At 39.2% G+C, this 21,288-nt stretch overlaps 1 protein-coding gene across 4 annotated transcripts in view; it reads right to left on the bottom strand.

Annotated features, from left to right (window-relative positions):
• LOC150087322 (laminin subunit gamma-1-like) overlaps positions 1-21,288 on the bottom strand; it is a 327,255-nt gene that overhangs the window by 105,109 nt on the left and 200,858 nt on the right. For all 4 annotated transcript variants that reach the window (XM_090371124.1, XM_090371125.1, XM_090371126.1 and 1 more), the window contains one exon: positions 9,008-9,145. In XM_090371124.1, coding sequence (XP_090227250.1) covers positions 9,008-9,145 — 138 coding nt within the window. The remainder of the gene's footprint in view (positions 1-9,007; positions 9,146-21,288) is intronic.

Genomic DNA, 21,288 nt, shown 5'->3' with positions numbered 1-21,288 from the left:
TAAGAGCACCCCTTTGTTCCATTCATTAATCTTGTTGCCCTTCTCTGTACTCGTTCCAGCAGCTCTACATCCTTCTTGAAATGAGGTCTCCAGGCCCGTATACAGTACTCTAGTGTGGCCTGACCATTGCCTTATACAAGGGAATAATCACCTCCTTATCCCTGCTAGAAAAATTCCTATATATCAATGACAATACACCATGAGCTACTCTTGCAGCCCGTCTGCACTGCTCAGAGAACTTCATATCTGCCTGCACAACCACCCCCAGGTCCCTTTCATTCTCTACCACTGTCAGTGTAGTACCACAGAGTTGATACGTTGCTCTGGGGTTGCTGTTTCCCATATGTAGTACTTTACATTTGTCAATGTTAAACTTCATTTGCCACCTCTCAGCCCATCTGCTCAACCTTTCCAGATCCTGTTGCAGCAGCATAGTGTCAGTAGCTTCCTTGACAACCCTGCCAACCTTTGTATCGTCTGCAAACTTGGACATTAAGCTTGATATACCATCATCAATATCATTTATAAATACAGAAAACAATAAAGGACCCAACACTGAACCCTGAGGGACTCCACTAATAACATTAGTCCGCGATGAGTCCAAGGAAGTCCGAGGAAGTCCAACCTAAGTCCAAGGAAGCTTTCATAATTATGGCTAAGGGTTTGCTTACTTCCTTTGCTGCCTCCTATAATATAACTGGACAGATCCCATCCACCCTAGGTGCCTTTTTATGTTTAACTTCAACAATTTCTCCTCCACTTTGCTCTCAGTTATTACAAAATCATGTAGCTCCCTGTTAGAGTTTGTTAAACTTCTGGCGTTCCCCTCCTTGAATAACTGCTCATGTGTGAATGTAGATGCAAAATACTCATTCAGTTTATCAACAACCTGAGCGTGATCATCAGTAGTCAAACCGTCTACGTTAAGTGGACCAATCTGATTCATCCCTTTCCTTCTAGAGATTATATAAGTAACTGGGTGTAATACCGCCCAGTTGATACGGTACTCTGGGGTTACTGCTACCCATATGCAGTACTTTATGTTTGTCAATGTTAAACTTCAGTTTCCACCTCTCAGCCCATCTGCTCAACTTTTTCAGATCCTGTTGCAATAGCATACTATCATTACTGTCATTAACAACCCTGTCAACCTCCAAAGATTTCTCGTAACCTGCCTTCACTTGCCTAATCTACTTTGTGACTGACTTGATTGCACACTAGCTTATATCTGCCATAGGCTTCTGTGCTGCCTGATAATTTATATGCATCCCATGCATTTTTATTTTCTGCCACAAGCCGCATTAATTCATCTGATATCTATTTGGCCTAAACCTCGAACAGTATTTTTTAGTTGGTATGAAAAGCCTAGTACTAATGGGAGGCATTCAGGGATTAATTCCCTGAATGCCTCCCATTTAGAATTCACCATTGGTAACATCATCAGTTGATCCCACTGTATAGAATTTAAAAACTATCTGAGACCATTGTAGGCACCTTTGCGAAAGAAAAAACCCTTCCCCTCACCCCTGATGGTAGTTACATCTTTAAGTAAATCCCACATCAGTACAATGTGATCACTGCCACCTAGTGTTATAATGGGAAGTCAGCCAAGTCCTAGAAATGTTTTCATTATAAAAATGGTATTCATTTTGCTGTATTTCATTGTATACCAAGTAATAAGTCATATTTGGAATTATACTAAGGGAGGTAGCAAATGACTTCTTCAAACCAGTAGGATTAATTATGATAAGACTCATGGGTAATTTCCTCCCTTTCAACCCAGGTGTACTAGAGAAGTCCCACATTTCTCAAATCCACATGGGTGGAACTAATGAGAAATGGACTACTACTACAGATTGTTAAATTTGATATCTGTGGTAGAGAAAATTAAGGAATCGGAAGTTGAGGGTGAACTACAGGATCACTCTGACAGGATTAAAAGCCTAAAAGGTTGGTTATTTGGTTTTTAGGAGCATTAGCAACTAAGGCCATATTGCTCTGGGAATATGCAGTGGTCATTCCCTGACCTTTCCGCATCCTCCATATTTGGTGGTGACGGGCTCGAACCCCGGTCTAATCAAGAAGCGTGTGCTACGCACTGCTGCTCCTTCCCACCTGGCTATGGAGGCGCCAAGCCTAAAAGGATCACAGCATGATATAAAGGGGAACTCATTCTTGTCTATCCTATTAAATTACTATGATGTCACTATCAAGCAGTTGGATGCAAGAAATAACTTAAACTTGATATACTTGAACTTTGGTAAAGCATTAGATAAGATCCATCAGAAAAGGTTATTTTTCACACTGGATCTATAAGTTGGTATCACTGTGGTTCAGAGCCTATGTGGATAGGAGACAGACGGCAGTTAATAAACACATTCTTAAGTGTTATTTTCATTGGATATTCTGATGCAATGTGCTGCTGCTACTATAGGCATAGTACAGTACACTAGTCATAGTAAAATGGATTCATGTGGTTTTTCTGATGTGCAAGCTTAAAAAAAAAACAAAAAACAAAGCAGACTAACTCACAGAGAAAGACCTACTCTCTTAATCTGAGATAAATCACAACAGACTTGACTGAAGAGGCCTTCACATTCACTGCTTCCTCATGCAATTATGTGGCATTTGATTTTTAATTCACTGATATTTTTTATCAAGCAGTCTTCATTGGAGGCTGACTAATTCAGTCACAGTGAGAAGCCCAAAATGTATCTGCCCTCTCTCTCCAATCTGGATTGACTCAATCCCATAGTTTTCAATCCTGGGTCAAAAAGGTCATCAGAAAAACCAGCAGTGAAAGAGTTTAAAATTCTCATCCAGTCTCAAATGAGATTGGATGAACCCACTATACTATCATGACCTGTTGACCAGACTCAGAATGAATAAAGTCACAAATGGGATCTACTGTAGAATGCCTAAAATCCCCAGTGTTCAAGTATGGAGAGCACACATAAAGAAAGACATCGAGCTTCTTGAAAGGGTGCAAAGACAGGTAACTCGGCTGGTGAGATCGACAAAAGGGTGTCCTTATGAAGAAAGACTTTGAATATGTTGGTTGCAGAGTTTGGAAACTGGACACCTTAGAGGAGATTTGATTGAGGTGTTTAAGGCTCTGAAAGGCATCAGTAAAATGAATGAGGACAAAATTTTCAAGATTATAAATGATGCTAGAACTAGGGGACATAAATTCAAGTTACGGGGGGAGATGTTTAGATTTGACTGCAGGAAGTTTTATTTTAGCCAGCGAGTTATAAATTACTGGAATAAGTTGCCTACATGGGTGGTAGAGGCTGACAGTTCGGGGAAATTCAAAGGTCATCTGGATAGTACCTTCGGGTGAGAGAAACGCATAGGATGATAGGTTTAATTTCCTTTTCTTTTATTAATTGTTATTATTATTTTTTTTTTATCATTGTTTTATTCGGGGGGTTTTTTTTTTTTTTTTGGCTGGTGCAGAATAAGTCGTAGGCTTTCTTGCACCATGCGGCCTTTACTAATACTAATCCTATTTGCATCTGAGCCCCCAAGTACCTTTGCATGGCCTTGAGGGATGGATAGGTGAAATGGGAATTTTTTTTTTTTTGGTTGATTCTGTATAAGCTTGCTTTCTTGCATCATTTGTCACTATTAATACTATGTGGCTAATATTAATTCTTCAACAGTGATGAATCTGTATGCATGCTTTCATTAGCAGATTAGCACATGATAAATAAATGTGCTTTCATTGGACAGACTGATGCTTGGTGAACACTGAAAGGACTTTCTCTGTTCAAAAAGAAAAATCTATGATAACATGGGCTCCTGCAAGGAAAAATTATGTACATTTCCTTATATCACAAGCATTCCTATTTGGAGCTACAAACAACTTTTGTGGCTTGCACAGACCTGTCACCCTCTGCAAGGCACCTCAAAAACTAAATACACATTATACAAGCAATACCATTCATGTTCATTAACAAAGTTTTGAAATAGATTACAAAACTTTAATCTATTTCAAAACTTAACCTAACATTGACTAACAGACCTAACCTTGTACTAATACTAATTACTTGTTTATTTTATTTTATCATATCTCACAGACTTTCCAATACTGCTCTCCAAGTAGTAATATTTCTTTCAACCTTATGAAGTCCAAGTTAATGTTTATTGCTTTTGTGTGTTACTATTACTTAGTTTGCACTTTGAACTGCAATTACTTCTTTTTATTCTTCAGGTTCCATGTTCAATTTGAACATTGGAGACCATTTTTCCACCATTTTCCACCCAACTCTGTTGCCTGCTTTGTGAAATAGTTCTTATATCCATTCTTTGATGTTATCTTTTTTATTTGTCTTCCTTTCTTTTGCCTTTTTATCTTCCCTTGCAGGTCATATTGTGGGCCTTTATAACATGCCCAAGGTAGACAGTCTTTCTCTTTGCAATTGTAGTTAGTAGTGTTCTTGTGGTCCTTGCCCTCTTAAGGACCCACTCATTGGTGACTCCATCTGTCCATGGAAGTTTGAGCATTCTTCTGAGCATCCACATCTTGAAGGCTTCTACATTTGTAGTTTCCTTTTTTTGTTGCTTGTCCACAATTTCCCTGTTGTTTTTATTCAGTATATGGCCTCTTGTGCAGTCTTTCCTGATGTTACATAGTTCCTTCACTTTTCGTGTACTAGATGTTCCTTATGTAGATATTCAATCCTTTCGTCATCTCTCCATCCATACCTGTTTTGTCTTCCTTATTTCCTTTTTAATCAAACTGTCATACATCTTAGTTCTTAGTGTTTTTCCTGCAGTCCATTAGATCTAGTATGTCATCCACTGCTGTTTGGCGTTCCTTTGGACCCGTCCAAAAATTGCATTTGCAGCATCTGTCATTACGGTCCACTCAGATTCTGCATCTCTATCTAGTAGATCGAAATTACTATACTCCATTTGCTTTTTGGTTGTACTTGTGAAATATCTCCCATATAAAAGCTGGCTAAGTTTTTCTTTGTCCCAGCCATTCTTTAGTTCCTTACTCTTGATTGTCTTTAATTTTATAACCAGCTTTCCTATTAGTGGGCAGTGATCTGAGCCGATTTCAGCTCCAGGATGGTACCTCCATAGCCAGGTGGGCAGGAGCAGCAGTGCGTAGCACACGCTTCTTGATTAGACTAGGGTTCGAGCCCGTGGCCACTGCATATCCCCGAAGCAATATGGCCTTAGTTACTAATGCTCCTAAACACCAAATAAAAACAACAGCTCCAGAATAGGTTTTGACACTTTTAATTATGTTTCGGAATCTTTGGTTGGCAATGATGTTGATCTGATTTTGATTAATCTTTGATTGGGCATCATTGGGGACCTTCCATGTGTATAATCTTTGTGGTGGTAGCTTGAACCAGGTATTCGTAATGACCATTTCATGCTCTTGACAGAAGTAAACCAGTGCATCTCCCGTTTCATTTCTTGTTCCCAGTGCATAAAAGGCCAACAGTGTGGCTAAACCTGCCTGTTCCAACTTTGACATTGAAATCTCCCATAACTACATTGATTCCTGCAATTACTTAGCAGTGCTTATTCTTTTAGGGATATATCCTCCTTCAACCTTTCACTTACTACCTTTCATGGAAAAAAAAATCTCCATAATACATCAAGCCTCATAATTCATGCATGTGTTGAGTGCGACATCAACCCACATTTTTATTTATTTTATTTGTTTCTTTCATACTATTAAACTACTTTTTTTACCCAGTCATAATTTAAAATGGCTTTCTATAAAAGCTTTTGATGCTGATGCTACTGAGGCAGTGTTATGTGGGTCGAAAAACTGCTAGGTTGGGAGGGATTCACAGACTAACAGGTTAACGGTAGCCACAGGCAGAGGTGAAAGTGATTCTTGCACTGCTTCCATTGGAATGAGCAGCAGCCCGGAAAGCGAAGTACTGGGGATTTCAAAGGCTGATGGGAGTCATCATGGAACTAGTAAATATATGTGTTACATTAGGGTAACTAAGAGTAAGAACAGGTGCATGTATACTTGCATGTACACCAATACTAGGAGTATAGTAAATAAATTTTATGAATTTGAGGTGCTGGTGAAGACATCAAAGGCTGATGTTGGGATATCAGAGACATGGTCACGCAAAGATAAGGAATGCAAAATTGGAATTTTGGGAGTACAATGTGTACAGAAAGGATAGACAGGATAGAAGGGGAGGAGGGATGATGATGCTGTTAGATAAGAAACACGTAAAATCTAAGGAAGTGCATCCAGTTCACATGGGTGGACAGTGCAATGTTGAGTCAGTTTGGTGTGACAAACACTGGGAAAGGGAAAATGAGAGTAGGAGTGTGTTATAGGCCTAATTGAGTTTGATGATTACAATGAACAACTGGACAGAGAAATAGAGTGCGCCAGTAAATCAGATTGTCTTATAATGGGGGATTTTAACTTCCCAGATATCGACTGGAACTTGTGGGTTGGTCACTCACACACCAGCAAGATATTTGTGGATTTATTGGATGATTGTTTTCTACAGCAATATGTTCAAGACGCAACCAGAGGGAGTAACATTCTTGATCTGATTATCAGCGGTGATTCTTCATGCATTAAGAATTTGCAGATACAGGAACCACTTGGTGGCAGTGATCACAGTGTACTGATGTGAGATTTACTTAATAATTTAACTACATCAGGGTTAAAGGGAAGGGTTTTTGCTTTCATAAAGGTGACTACAGTGGTCTTAGCGATTTTTTTAAATTCTGTACAGCGGGACCAACTGATGATGTTACCAACAGCAAATTCTAAATGGGAAGAATTCAAGGAATTAATCTTGGAAGCTACTAGGCTTTTCATGCCAATTAAGAAATACTGTATAAGGTTTAGGCCTAAATGGATGTCAGATGATCTAGTGAGAGTTGTGGCAGAGAAGAAAAATGCATATAAATTATCGGGAGACACATATGCCTATGGTAGATATAAGATAGTCTGTAATCAAGTCACAAAAGACATTAGGCAAGTAAACGCAGATTACGAGAAATCTTGGGCAAAGGATGCAAAGAAAAACAGCAAAGACTTCTATAATTATGTAAATTCTAGAAGGAAGGAGATGAATCAGATTGGTCCACTTGACATCGATGGTTCCATTATTGATGTACCTGCTGACGTAGCTTTTTGCATCTACATTCACACATGAGAAGTTATTCAATGAGGGAACTGCCAGATGTTTATCAAACTCTAACAGGCAGTTAAATAATTTTGTAATAACTGAGAGCAAAGTGGAGGAGAATTGTTGAAGTTAAACATAAAAAAGGCATCTGGGGGTGGACAGGATCTATCCAGTTATATTAGAGGCAGCAAAGGAAGCAAGCAAACCCTTAGCCATAATTATGAGAATTTCCTTGGATTCAGGGGAGGTCCCCATGGACTGGAGGTGTGCAAATGTATCACCAATTCACAAAGGGGGTTCAAAAGTTTGACACAAGTAACTATAGACCTCTTAGTTTAAGTTCTATTCCAGGAAAATTAATGGAGACACTGGTTAAGGAAGCAATGCAGGATCATCTAGATAAGACTGCAATTATAGTTCCGACACAGCATGGGTTTATTAAGGGGAAGTCTTGTCTGACTAATCTGACTGGATACTATGATGTGGTCACAAAAGAACTGGATGCAAAAAAATAATTTTTATATCATATAGTGGGATTTTAGGAAAGCTTTTGATACTGTGGCACATGGAAGATTACTGTACAAATTGGAGCAGTATGGCATTAAGGGCGAATTGCTACAATGGATAAAAGGATGGTTGAGTGGGAGAAGACAGAGAGTGGTATCAATGGACACTGTTCTTCATGGACTAATGTTATTAGTGGAGTCCACCAGGATTCAGTGTTGGGTCGATTGTTGTTTTCTGTATTGATTAATGATATTGATGAAAATATATCAGGGTTAATGTCTAAGTTTTCAGACAATACGAAGATTGGTAGCGTTTTTTATTGTAGTATGCTACTGAACAGAATCTGGAAAAGTTGAGCAGATGGGCTGAGAGGTGGCAACTGAAGTTTAACATTGACAAATGTAAAGTTCTGCATATGGGTAGCAAGTAATCCCAGAGTAATGTATCAACTGGGTGCTATTACACTCAGGGTAATTGTGCATTCAGATATGAAGTTTTCTGAGCAGTGCAGACAACTTAAGGAAGCAATGGGCAGTGTAGACGGGCTGCAAGGGTAGCCTGTCTGCACTACCCAGGTATGTATATCATTGACAAGGAAGCAATGGTTAAGGAAGAATCAGATTGGTCCACTTGTCTTGTCAATGATATACAGGAATTTTGTTAGCAGGGATAAGGAGGTGATGTCCCCTTGTATAAGGGAATGGTCAGGCCACACCTTGTGTAATGTATACAGGTCTAGAGGCCTCATTTTAGGAAAGATGTAGAGTTGCTGGAAAGAGTACAGAGAAGGGCAATGGGATTGGTGTGTGGAACAAAGCATTGCTGTTACCAAGAAAGCTTAAGTTCTGCAAATTACAGCTTCTGGAGACTAGGCACATGTGAGGTGATCTGATTGAGGTTTATAAGGTCTTGAATGATTTGAGCAAGCTCAATTCTGATGGGATTCTTCCTCTTGCCCAGATTAACTGCCTGAGGGGAAATAAATTTAAATTGAGGAAATACAGTTGTAGAATAGATGTGTGGAAATTTACTTTTAGCCAGCAGGTGGTTGATAGTTGGAACAGACTTCCTTCTGTTGTAGTGGAAGTCAACTATTTAAATAAGTTCATGGCAGAACTAGACAAACATTTGGAGTGAATGGATTGGTGAAATGGCAAGGTTTTTTTTTTTTTTTTTGGCTGATGTAAATAAGCTTGCTTTCTTGCATCATATGCCTCTACTAATGCTAATCTTAATGCTAACATATGCATTACAGAAGCATATAGATGATCCTATATACATTACTAAGATTTTGCCCCAATTTATTAAAATTCTGCAAATCTCCACTGAATAGAGAAAAACTACGTTCAGTGCCTACTTACCTATGCACACAGTACCTCTACTATATTTATTCTCTCTACAGATATTGCATCGCTTTCCTTCTCTGTTAGGTCGGCACTGGCACTGACCAACCGTATCACACTGAAGAGTTAAAGATCCTGTTGGGTCACAGTCACATGCTATAATTAAAAAAAAAAAAAAAAAACTAGTATTCAGTAAAAGAAGAATAACTGGTTTTTTAAAGGATTGGAATTAACATACATACTCATAAGAGACAAATATAATTAGCAATCTTTTTCACTAGAATCAATATAGTTTCTAAGTGATATGATGTAGGTGCAAATTCTAGTTAAATAACGGGTTTCCTGAGAGTAAATCTGTCACTCTCAGAAAAAAATTTGCAAATATGTATAAAAATATCATGTTTAATAAAACATTATATTTTTTATTAATAAATAATACAGTTTCAATATTGTTTAAAATATTACTGGTTAAAAAGAAAATATTAAATGTAGATTTCTTTGCTCCCTGGTTTTGCTCACTATTTGTAAAAATATGGCCCGTTTTTGTTCTTTTGCTTTTTTTTCTGCCATTTTGGATTTTTGTTTATTTAAACGGTCCCTCCTCTAGATGGGAATGTAGAAATAGCAAAACTAATGTTAATGAACAAGAGATAATCCAACACCTCCACTGTACTGCCTGAAAGCTGTTTTTTTTCAGTGGATTTTTCAAATACTTAAAAAATAATTTAGCAAACTCTCAGTCAACATGGCAACAAGTTTTTGTAGTCTTCAGAACTCAGATAAGTCCTTTTTATGACCTTAGTGAAACTGCATCATTACTACATAACCAAATTTTAAGATACAAAAAGTTTGTACGTTATGCATCATTATAATAACGTCTATTGTGAAATTCCTCAAAATGAGTTGCCGTCCTCTTATACTTCAAATAGTAACACTTCCCTACTAGCAGTAGAGAAATCTGCTGTTACTTATTCTCAGTCAAGTACCACTACCTAGATGGCACTGTTTCAAAGGAATTTGGTATCTCATTGTTAGGCGAGTAGATACCTTGAGGTATAAGAGATGATCAAGTTGTGATTTATTTACACAATATGAGAGATCCCAAAAGGTATGCTTCTTAGACTAATAAAGTCTTAGGGCAGAAAGCCTCAACTACGTAACACTGAAACTATGACATTGGTTAGTGAAATTGTATTATTACATTGAAATTGTATTTTTAAATTTTAAGACAAATGAAGTTTGTACATTAGACATCATTATTATAACATCTCACATTGGGAAATCCCTCAGAATGAGTTGCTTTCCTCTTATACTTTGAATAAGTAAACTTTTCCATAAGAGAGGCCTACTGTTAATTATTCTCAATTGAATATTGTGTAAACAAGGCACTACTGAGCCGTCAGCTCTTGTAGCTCGGGGTACACACCCATTCACTGATGAGAGGACAAATAGCTTTGAAAGAGTGCTGTTTGAGTGATGGTACTCAACTTAGAATAAGTAACAGTAGCCTTCTTTAATGGGAAGTGTTACTTATTTGAAGTAACAGAATTAGGCAATATTATTATAATGTTCCATATTGTGAAGTTCCTTTGTGAGAGACTTCACAATATGGAATGCTATAATAATGATGCCTAAAGCACAAAATTTGGTTTATCTTAAAATTCAACTATGTAGTAATGATGAAATTGCACTAACTGGTGTCATAGTTTGAGGGTTTCTGCCCTAATATTTTATTAGTCTAAAATAAACTGATTCATGCAGTTCTTCATTGAAGGAATGATAAAAGACAAAGAAGTTATAATCGAGGTGGTGTCAAAACAAGATTTAAATGAACTGCTTACCTGTTCTATAGTGTAAAATCTGGGGTTGGTTGCTCAAACCTTGAATCAAAAAAGGCCAAAGTCTAATAGCATTTGACATTGACAAAAACCTGACGCAAAGGACCTTTTGGATGATCTCTACAAACAAAAACCTGAGTGAAATTGTAACAAGAGAGGATTTTAGTTAAGAAATAAAACTTAAATACCAGATTAAGACAAGATCTACCATCCAAGTGAACATTATCCTTGAGGTTTCCCTCAGTGCCTGGAAAAAATTAAAGGACTCAGGACTGCATTTAATAGTAAAGAGCCAGTGTGTAGCCATTACACTAAGAAAGGACAACTAAAGAATTCCCAAATAAAAATTTCAGTCTGTCTTATGCAAATTGCAAAGCTGCAAAGAAATAACACAACTACATCTGGAATGTTAAATGTCCAGTGTATCTGAAGGTGCAAGAGCAACTCAGATCAAATCAAGAAATCATTATGGACAGAGGCCTTCAAGAAAGCAGAATACAAGGATTGCAGTTTCTACAAATAAATGCACAGAGGTCCTGCATGATTGTAGATCAATTGCATCTAAAGATACATGAAAAGAACCTCCATGTTTTCTGCCTGCAGGAGCCCTATACCAGTACAGATAAAGTCATCAAATACCATTACCTACAGAGTAGTACAGACCTGAGGGATTTTCTGCTCCACAGCTATTGTCATCAGAAATCAAACCTTACAATTACCAGAAATAATCATCTGCATAGCCCGCTTACACAAATAGTTGGTAAACTTAGAAGAAATTTATGTTATATCCCTGTCATCAATATCTTTACTGGAGACCAGGAGATCATGATTCAACGATCATGCAATACTGGGCCAAGGCCATGGTCCATTCTTGAACCAAAGATTCAATCGTCATCATGGACTCAAACTGCTCATCTTTGATGTGGTATGGCACCCCCGTAGCCAGGTGGGAAGGAGCAGCAGTACGTAGCACATGCTTCTTGATTAGACCGGGGTTCGAGCCCGTCACCATCAAATATGGAGGATGCGGAAAGGTCAGGGAATGGCCACCACATATCCCGGAGCAATATGGCCTAATGCTCCTAAAAACCAAAATAACAACAACAATTGATGTGGTATGGTAGAATGTATGTTTACCATCTTGATCGTAGAACTTCTCTTGTAGAAGATTTCATCACCGCAAATGGCCTAATGGTTGCTAACAGGACAGGTAAACTCCCCACCTTCCAAAATACATGAGCAAAAGCTTTATGTCTTGTTTGTCTAATATTATGTGTTTTCAAACGATGGGTAATGTCCTCTAAAACTAATTTTTTCTGTCCATCTATATTTTTTCTTTATTATTTGAGGCTACTTTTAAACTGCTTTTGTGTTTTTAGATTCCACTACACTGATGAGCCAAAACATTATGACCAGCGAGTCGTTATGCAAATCGATGCAACTGCAGGTGAACTACTGCGCAGGTTGGGGCACACTATAAAAAACACCTGATACTGAGCTCCGTTAATCAGTGTTACTCTTGTTCTTCAGATGGAATAGGCAGCAGACTTAAGCGAGTTTGACAAAGGCCAAATTGTAAATGGTCAGATGACTCGGTCAGAGCATATGCAAAACGGCATGGCTGGTGGGATGCTCACAGTCAGCCGTGGTTAGTACCCACCGAAAGTGATCCGAGAAGGGGGAACCCACGAACTGCCAATGAGGTGTTGGACAACCACGGCTCATCGATGCTCAAGGTGAGTGAAGGCTCTCCCAGATGGTATGTGGCAACAGAAGGGCGACTATGGCGCAACTCATCAGTAATTGGAATGCTGGTGACAGGAGTAATGTGTCACAACACACAGTACATTGAACCCTGCTGAAAATGGGGCTGCATAGCCGCTCCAAGCGCCCATGCTAACCACAGTTCACTGACAGTGCCTAAAATGGGCACGCGAGCACCAAAACTGGACTTTGAATGATTGAAAGAAGGTTGTCTGGTTCGATGAATCACGTTTCATGTTGCACCATGTGGACGGCTGGGTATATGTGTGCGTCGTTTACCTGGGGAAGTGATAGTGCCCGGATGCACCGTGGGACGAAATAAAGCTGGTGGTGGTGGTGGTGTCATGCTTTGAGTGATGTTCTGCTGGGATACCCTGGGTCCAGTCATCCATGTGCTGGGCACTCTGACATCTACCACCTACCTAAACATCATTGCTGACCAGGTACACCCTTACATGGCAACGGTCTTCCCCTCAGACGGTGCCGTCTTTCAGCAGGATAATGCACCATGCCACACCACCCAGATTGTTTGAGACTGGTTCGTGGAACATGAGGAAGACTTCCAGGTATTGTGCTCCAAATTCCCCAGACATCAATCCTATCGAGCATCTGTGGTTTGTGTGTTGGAACAGAAACTCCAATCTGCAGCGTCTTAACCATGGAGTTAAAGGATTTGCTGGTTACGTGTTGGTATTAGATACCACAAGACACATTTAGAAATCTTGTAGCATCCATGCCTCGCCGGCTACGAGTTGTTTTGGCTGCACGTGGAGGACCAACATCATATTAGATAGGTGGTCATATTGTTTTGGCTCATTAGTGTATGTAGCGATGCTCTTGTGCTGCCTGTCTGTTGTGCAAGGAATTGCACAAAGTATGTTAGTTTGTTGTTTAAAATCTGTTTTATTATTGTTTGTTGAATTTTTAAGGTACGCCCATAGTTTCTTGGAGCTGCCAAAGACTAGGTTTACCCCGGAATCTTTGAAAATTTTTTTCAAAGGGTGTTGGTACATGTCAACATATGGGAGGCCTATCCATTGTTTTTTTTATCACTTCTCATTTTGGTTTTTCTTTACTATTTCTTTCAGCAGTATTTAAGACACTGTTTATGAGCCATTTTGGGTAACCGCAGTTGGTCTCTCAAGTGATTTGATTTTCTGTTTAAAATCATCCTCCATCGTTGAATACTTGAACACATTGCTGAACTGGGCTATTAAAATAGATTTTTTTTGTGAGAAAGGGGTCCGTAGCTGTCAAAATGTAAATAAGTTCCCTTATTTGTAGGTTTGTGATCAATATCTTATAGTTGTTAACTAAACATCCAAAAGATAAATGATAGAATCCAATTTGTAAATGATTCCAAAAATCATTTCTTTTTATTTCAATGCAGTGCAGCGTTATGTGAGTAGACAAACATGTTACCTTTACTACATCTTTTGGAAAATCTTGTGTATATCTTCTTAAAATGCTACATCATATTTCTTTGGCATCTTACTGAATTAGCATTGCACCACATACATAAATAAATAAAAATAATAAATAAAATATAAGTTGGTGATCAATATTTTAGTACAGATTTTGGTGACATTTCTTGTTAACGTTAGATTTAGGAAGTTTATGTTGTTTTCTCTCTTCTGAATTGTAGCCTTTCATCTACATTATTCAACTCATGAAAGATTGTATTTATGGTGTCTGATTTGCCTATAAGTAGACAATCATCTACCTACCTTCCATAAAATTTAAGGGATGGGACAGATTACTTGGAAATTGTACTTGGCTAGTGTAGGGAATATTAACATTATTCTGAAGAAGCTTTTTGGTGAAGTAGTCATGGATTTTGGTAAGACTTATGGAATAGATAATTTATCTCCTGTAACTGTTATAAGGCCTGGTAAAAGATCTCAATGTTCAACTAGTGCGAATACCAAGAAGATGATACTGTCAGAAATAAAGTTGAATTTGAGTAGCGTTAAAATTAAAAATGTTCCTGTAAAAATATGAGCTAAGTTTTTACTGGTTGAAGGGCCTACAAATTCAAAAGGTATTATTTAGTAAGCAGGTGTTACTACAATCATAGGTTTGTTCATACTTAATTTGAATATTGTTAATATCATGAGTGCCAGGAAAAGAGTGCAAAATCCAGTGTGTGCTAATTATCTTGGTAGAAACTGCCCTGCCAACTGGGCTAGCTGGGTAAGTAAAGTGCCTGCCTGGCAACCCAAAGGTCGCGGGTTCGAATCCCACCTCGGGCTTGGATCAGAGTAGTGTAAAAACCTCTGGAGGTGCATTATGGCCACAGAAGCTGATGCGCCAACAACTAACAACAACAAAAATAAAAAAAAGAAAAGAAACTGCCTTTTTCAAATTCTGTACATAGCTTATATTTTAAATTTTATCTTAGAGCTTTGGAAAACATTAGATCACATACTGAGAGCAGCAGTGACTAAGATTGTGTTTTCATTTCCAGTGAGAAAGTACAGCACTTATTTGTAGGTTATAAGAAAGAATGGGATACTGTAAATTACATTATATTGCTAATACTAATACAAAGTCAACTTGGGCCTCATGGGTAGCACAGTTGGTAGGATCGCCATCCTCTCCACACAGGGTGGAAAAGACCCGAATTTGAATCCTGGTGATGGCAGGAGGAATTTTTATGGGTCTTTTTCACAATGTGGCTGAGTTAGTTGGTTTCAGGCAAGGGTAGCATGGTTTTTTCTCCTGGAAACGCTCAGGTTTTTCATCCAGTAAAACAGAAAACCGACCTCAGAACACATGCAATTTACACAATATACATGGAGCAACATGGCCTTAGTTACTGATGCTTCTAAAAAACCCAATAACAACAACAAAGCCAACTTGGGCCTTTAAAAAAGTCATGCAAGTCACTTATCACAATGTTTTTATTGTTTTTATCAGGGAAAAATCGACATTTCAAACAGTTTTTTCAGATTTGCAATAAAGACAAACATTATGAATGGCATTCAACCTGAGGTGTGATATGTTTGTGTAAAAGAAGCATTGCCCTGGTGGAACTGTACATTTCAATATTCCTCTTCTGTTTTACTTGATTTCTCTCCATAATATGGTAATGAGAGATGCACAATCTCACTCAAAGTAGTGACCCCTTTAAAAAAAAGTTTGCTAAAATAATTTACCTGATATTCCAAAAAATTGTGGCTTTGAAATTTTTGGCAATGGGTGATGAGGGGGGTGTTTCCATTGAAAACTTTGCAGTTTTCTTTCTTGGTTTTGGAGGTGAACTCGTATAAGCAGTTACAAAAATCTTCCTTATTTTGGTGCAAGCTGTTACAATTTAAGCAACCTTTTCTGCTCAAATTTTTGATACTTGCTATTTTCAATAAGTAAAAGGGGTTTTATACTATACATTTTGTAAAAAAAAAGGATTTAAAATATATAGTGTCAATGCAAAACATCTATGACTGATGTATATTTCTAGTTGAGGCCACAGAATTTTCAGATGTCTCTCATTAGCAGAGGCATATGATGCAAGAAAGAAAGCTTATACAGCATCAACCAAAAAAAAAAAAAAACCTTCACATTTTGCCTTAAATTGATTTAAGCTATCAACTTCCACAACAACAGATGGAAGTCTGTAACAGCAATCAACTACCCACTGGTTAAAGGCAAACGTCTGCACATCTATTCTACAACTGTCTTTCCTCAATTTGAATCTATGCCCTTCAGGTTCTTAATCTGAACAAGCAGAAGTATCCCGTCAGCACTGAGCCTGCTCAAACCATTCAAGGCCTTATAGACCTCAGTCAGATCGCCTCACCTCACAGATGCCTAGTCTCCAGATGCTGCAACTTGCAGAACATAAGCCTTTCTTCTTTAAGCGCACCCCTTTGTTCCTTTCACCAATCTTGTTGCCCTTTTCTGTACTCATTCTAGCAACTCTACATCCTTCCTGAAATGAGGCCTCCAGACCTGTACACAGTACTCAAGGTGTGGCCTGACCACTGCCTTATACAAAGGGATAATCACCTCCTTGTCTCTGCTAGCAAAATTATTATATATCATTGACAAATCTCCATGACCTTCTCTGGTTGCCCATCTGCACTGCTCAGAGAACTTCATATCTGACTGCACAATTACCCCCAGGTCTTTTTCATTCTCCACCTCCTTGAATGTAGTACCACACAGTTAGTTTGTTTCTCTTGGGTTACTGCTACCCACATGCAGTACTATGCATTTGTCAATGTTAAACTTCAGTTGCTACTTCTCAGCCCATTTACTCAACTTTTCCAGATACTGTTGCAACAGCATACAGTCATTACTGTTATTCACAACCCTGCCAACCTTTGTATCATCTGCAAACTTAGGCATTAAACCTGATATACCTTCATCAATATCATTGATAAATACACAAAACAACAATGGGCCCAGCACCGAACCCTGAGGTACTCCACTAATAACATTAGTCCATTTATTACCACTCACTGCTGTCTCCCACTCAACCATCCCTTTATCCATTGCAGCAATTTGCCCTTAATGCCATACCGCTCCAATTTGTACAGCAGTCTTCCATGTGCAACGGTATCAACAGCATCATGCATTCCAAGTATATATCAAAATTATTTTTTGCATCCAGTTCCTTTGTGACCACATTGTAGTATCCAATCAAATTGGTCAGACAAGATAACAAACCCATGCTTTGTCTGAACTGTAACTGCATTTTGTCTAGATTATCCTGCATTACTCCTTTTATCAGTGACTCCATTATTTTCCCCGGAATAGAAGTTTAACTAAGAGGTCTATAATTATTTGTGAATTGGGAACACATTTGCACATCTCCAGTCCATGGAGACCTCCCCTGAATCTAAGGATGCTCTCATAATTATGGCTAAGGGTATGCTAATTTCCCTCACTGCCTCCTTCAATATAACTGGATAGATCCCATCCAGAGCAGCAAAGCAAAAGGCTCAAGCTAATGGGAGTGCTGTGGCTCAGGGGAGAACTGAGGGGGGCAGTTGCCCTCTGAATCACAGCCTATTAAAATGCACTACTTGCATTTTAATGTGGAGCAGTCAGGTACGGGACATGATACTGCCATGGTGGATGTCTTTGTGTATGTGCGATGCAAGGAGTGTAAGGAAATCAAGGAAGTGCGACAACTCAGCATTGCTATGGGCCTATATGACAGCTTGAAGGACAGGGTGGATGCCCTCAAAGGATTAAAAGTGAGGGGCCCATCAAGCTCTCAGCTGCCCACAACAATGCCAGAGCTTGCACTTGGTCATCGCGCAACACAGCGGCAGCCCCCAAGGCAGAATGCACTGGTCCCAAAGGAACTAGTAGTTGTTGGTGACTCTATTGTCAGGGAAACAGGAAACATGCTTTGTAAAAAGGATAGGTGGAACAGGACCAGGGTATGTCTGCCAGGGGCAAAGGATGATGACGTTGTAGAGCGGATATCATCTTTTAAGGGCACAAAAGGTGATATAGTTCTACACGTTGGCACTACTGATATTAAGAGTAGGAGACCGGCAGAATTACTTAACAAGTACAGGTCACTGTTGAAAAAAAGCCGTGAATTAGGGTTGAATTTGAAAGTGTCTGCAATTCTGCCCAGACACGATAGGAGGGAGTATATGATGAGAGCCCTGTTATTCAATTCGGCCCTGGAAGGATTGTGCAAGGCTCAAGGGGTAGAATTTTTTTCAGCCTGGTCTGTACTTGTTAACAGGAGAGACTGCTTCTACAGGGATGGGATACACTTAAATAGAAAGGGTGAAAGAATGTTTGCTGATGCTATCGAGGTAGTGTTAGATGGGTCGGAAAACTGCTAGATTGGAGGGATACAAGGACTAATAGATTAACAGTAGCCACTGGCAGAGGTGAAAGTGATTCTTGCACTGCTTCTATTGGAATGAGCTGCAGCCTGGAAAATAAGATGCAGGATATTTCAGAGACTGCTGGGAATCATTGGGGTACAAATAAACACATAGGTTGTGTTAGGGTAGCTAAGAAAAAGTACAGGTGCATGTATACTTGCGTGTACACCAATGCTAGGAGTTTAGTAAATAAATTTGATGAATTTGAGGTATTGCTCAAAACATCAAAGGCAAATATTGTGGGGATTTCAGAGACGTGGTGTCACACAGATATAAGGAATGCAGAACTGGAATTTGGGGAGTACAATGTGTACAGAAAGGATAGACAGGACAGGAAGGGAGGAGGGGTTATGCTATTAGTTAAGAAATACATAAAATCCAAGGAAGTGAAGCCAGTCGACATTGCTGGACAGCGCAGTGTCGAGTCAGTTTGGTGTGACATAAGCATTGGGAGATCAAAATTGAGAGTAGGAGTGTGCTATAGGCCTAATGACTCTGATGAGTACAATAAGAAACTGTACGGGGAAATAGAGTGGGCCAGTAAATCAGAGTCTTATAATGGGGGATTTTAATTTCCCAGATATTGACTGGAATTTGGGGTAGGTCACTCACACACTACATGTTCAGCATGTTCAGGAGGCAACTAGAGGGAGTAATACTCTTGATTTGATAATCAGTAGTGATTCTTCATGCATTAAGAATCTGCAGGTAAATGAACCATAGGTGGCAGTGATCACAGTGTGCTGGAGTGGGATTTACTCAAAGAGGTAACTACCATTAGGGGTAAAGGGAAGGGTTATTGCTTTCGTAAAGGCGACTACGATGGACTGAGACAGTATTTAAATTCTATACAGTGGGACCAACTGATGATGTTACCAACAGCAAATTCAAAATGGGAAGCATTCAAAGAACTTATCTTAGAAGCTACTAGGCTTTACATACCAACTAAGAAATATTGTTCAAGGTTTAGGCCTAAGTGGATGTCAGATGAACTAATGAGACATATGGCAGAGAAGAAAAATGCATGGGATACATACAAATTAACACGTGACACAGAAGCCTATGATAGATACAAGTTGATCTGTAACCAAGTTACAAAGGAGGTTAGGCAGGCGAAGGCAGATTACGAGAAATCTTTGGCAAGGGATGCAAAGAAAAACAGCAAAGAGTTCTTTACTTATGTAAACTCTAGAAGGAAGGGGTTGAATCAGATTGGTCCACTTGATATTGATGGGTCAACTGTTGATGATCCTGCTCAGGTAGCTAACAAACTAAATGAATATTTTGCATCGACATTCATACATGAGGAGTTATTCAGCGAGGGGAATGCCAGAGGTGTATTCAACTCTGGCAGTAAGCTAGAGAATCTTGTAATAACTGAGAGCAAAGTGGAGGAGAAATTGTTGAAGATAAATACAAGAAAGGCACCTGGGGTGGATGGGATCTATCCAGTTATATTAAAGGAAATAAGCAAACCCTTAGCCATAATTATGAGAGCTTCCTTGGACTCAGGGGAAGTACCCATGGACTGGAGATGTGGAAATGTGACCCCAATTCACAAAGGAGGATCAAAGGGCGACACAAATAATTATAGACCTGTTAGTTTAACTTCTGTTCCTGGAAAATTAATGGAGGCACTGGTTAAAGAAGCACTGCAGGATCATCTAGACAAGACTTCAGTTATAGCTCAGACACAGCATGGTTTTGTTAAGGGGAAGTCTTGCCTGACCAATTTGATTGGATACTATGATGAAGCCACAAAAGAACTGGATGCAGGGAATAACTTTGATATTATATACTTGGATCTTAGAAAGGCTTTTGATACTGTTGCACATGGAAGACTGCTGCACAAATTGGAGCAGTGTGGCATTGGAGGCAAATTGCTGCTATGGATAAAGGGGTGGTTGAGGGGGAGAAGAGAGTGGTAATCAATGGACACTGCTCATCGTGGACTAATGTTATTAGTGTAGTCCCTCAGGATTCAGTATTGGGTCCATTATTGTTTTCTGTATTTATAAATGATATTGATGATGGTATATCAAGCTTAATGTCCAAGTTTGCAGACGATACGAAGGTTGGCAGTGTTTTCAAGGACACTACTGACACTATGGTACCGCAACAAGATCTGGAAAGGTTGAGCAGATAGGTTGAGCAGATGGGCTGAGAGGTGGCAAATGAAGATTAACATTGACAAATGTAAAGTACTACATATGGGAAACAGCAACCCCAGAGCAACGTATCAACTCTGTGCTACTACACTGACAGTGGTAGAGAATGAAAGGGACCTGGGGGTGGTTGTGCAGGCAGATATGAAGTTTTCTGAGCGGTACAGACGGGCTGCAAGAGTAGCTCATGGTGTATTGTCGATGATATATAGGAATCTTTCCAGCAGGGATAAGGAGGTGATTATTCCCTTGTATAAGGCAATGGTCAGACCGCACCTAGAGTACTGTATACAGGTCTGGAGGCCTCATTTCAAGAAGGATGTAGAGATGCTGGAACGAGTACAGAGAAGGGCAACAAGATTAGTGAATGGAACAAAGGGATGCTCTTACGACGAAAGGCTTACATTTTGCAAATTACAGTGTCTGGAGACTAGGCACCGGCGAAGTGATCTGATAGAGGTGTATAAAGCCTTGAATGGTTTGAGCATGCTCAATGCTGATGGTATTCTTCTTCTTGCTCAGAATAATCACCTGAGAGGGCATAAATTCAAATTGAGGAAAGACAGATGTAGGATAGATGTGAGGAAATTTGCCTTTAGCCAGCGGGTGGTTGGTTGCTGGAATAGACTTCCATCCCTTGTCGTGGAAGTTGATAGCCTAAATAAGTTTAAGGC

The sequence above is a fragment of the Mastigoproctus giganteus genome, chromosome 4 (genome assembly GCF_048544385.1).
Source record: "Mastigoproctus giganteus isolate SK-2022 chromosome 4, ASM4854438v1, whole genome shotgun sequence".
NCBI classification, from domain to species: Eukaryota; Metazoa; Arthropoda; class Arachnida; order Uropygi; family Thelyphonidae; genus Mastigoproctus; species Mastigoproctus giganteus.
This window is presented reverse-complemented; position numbering and strand designations above follow the sequence as displayed.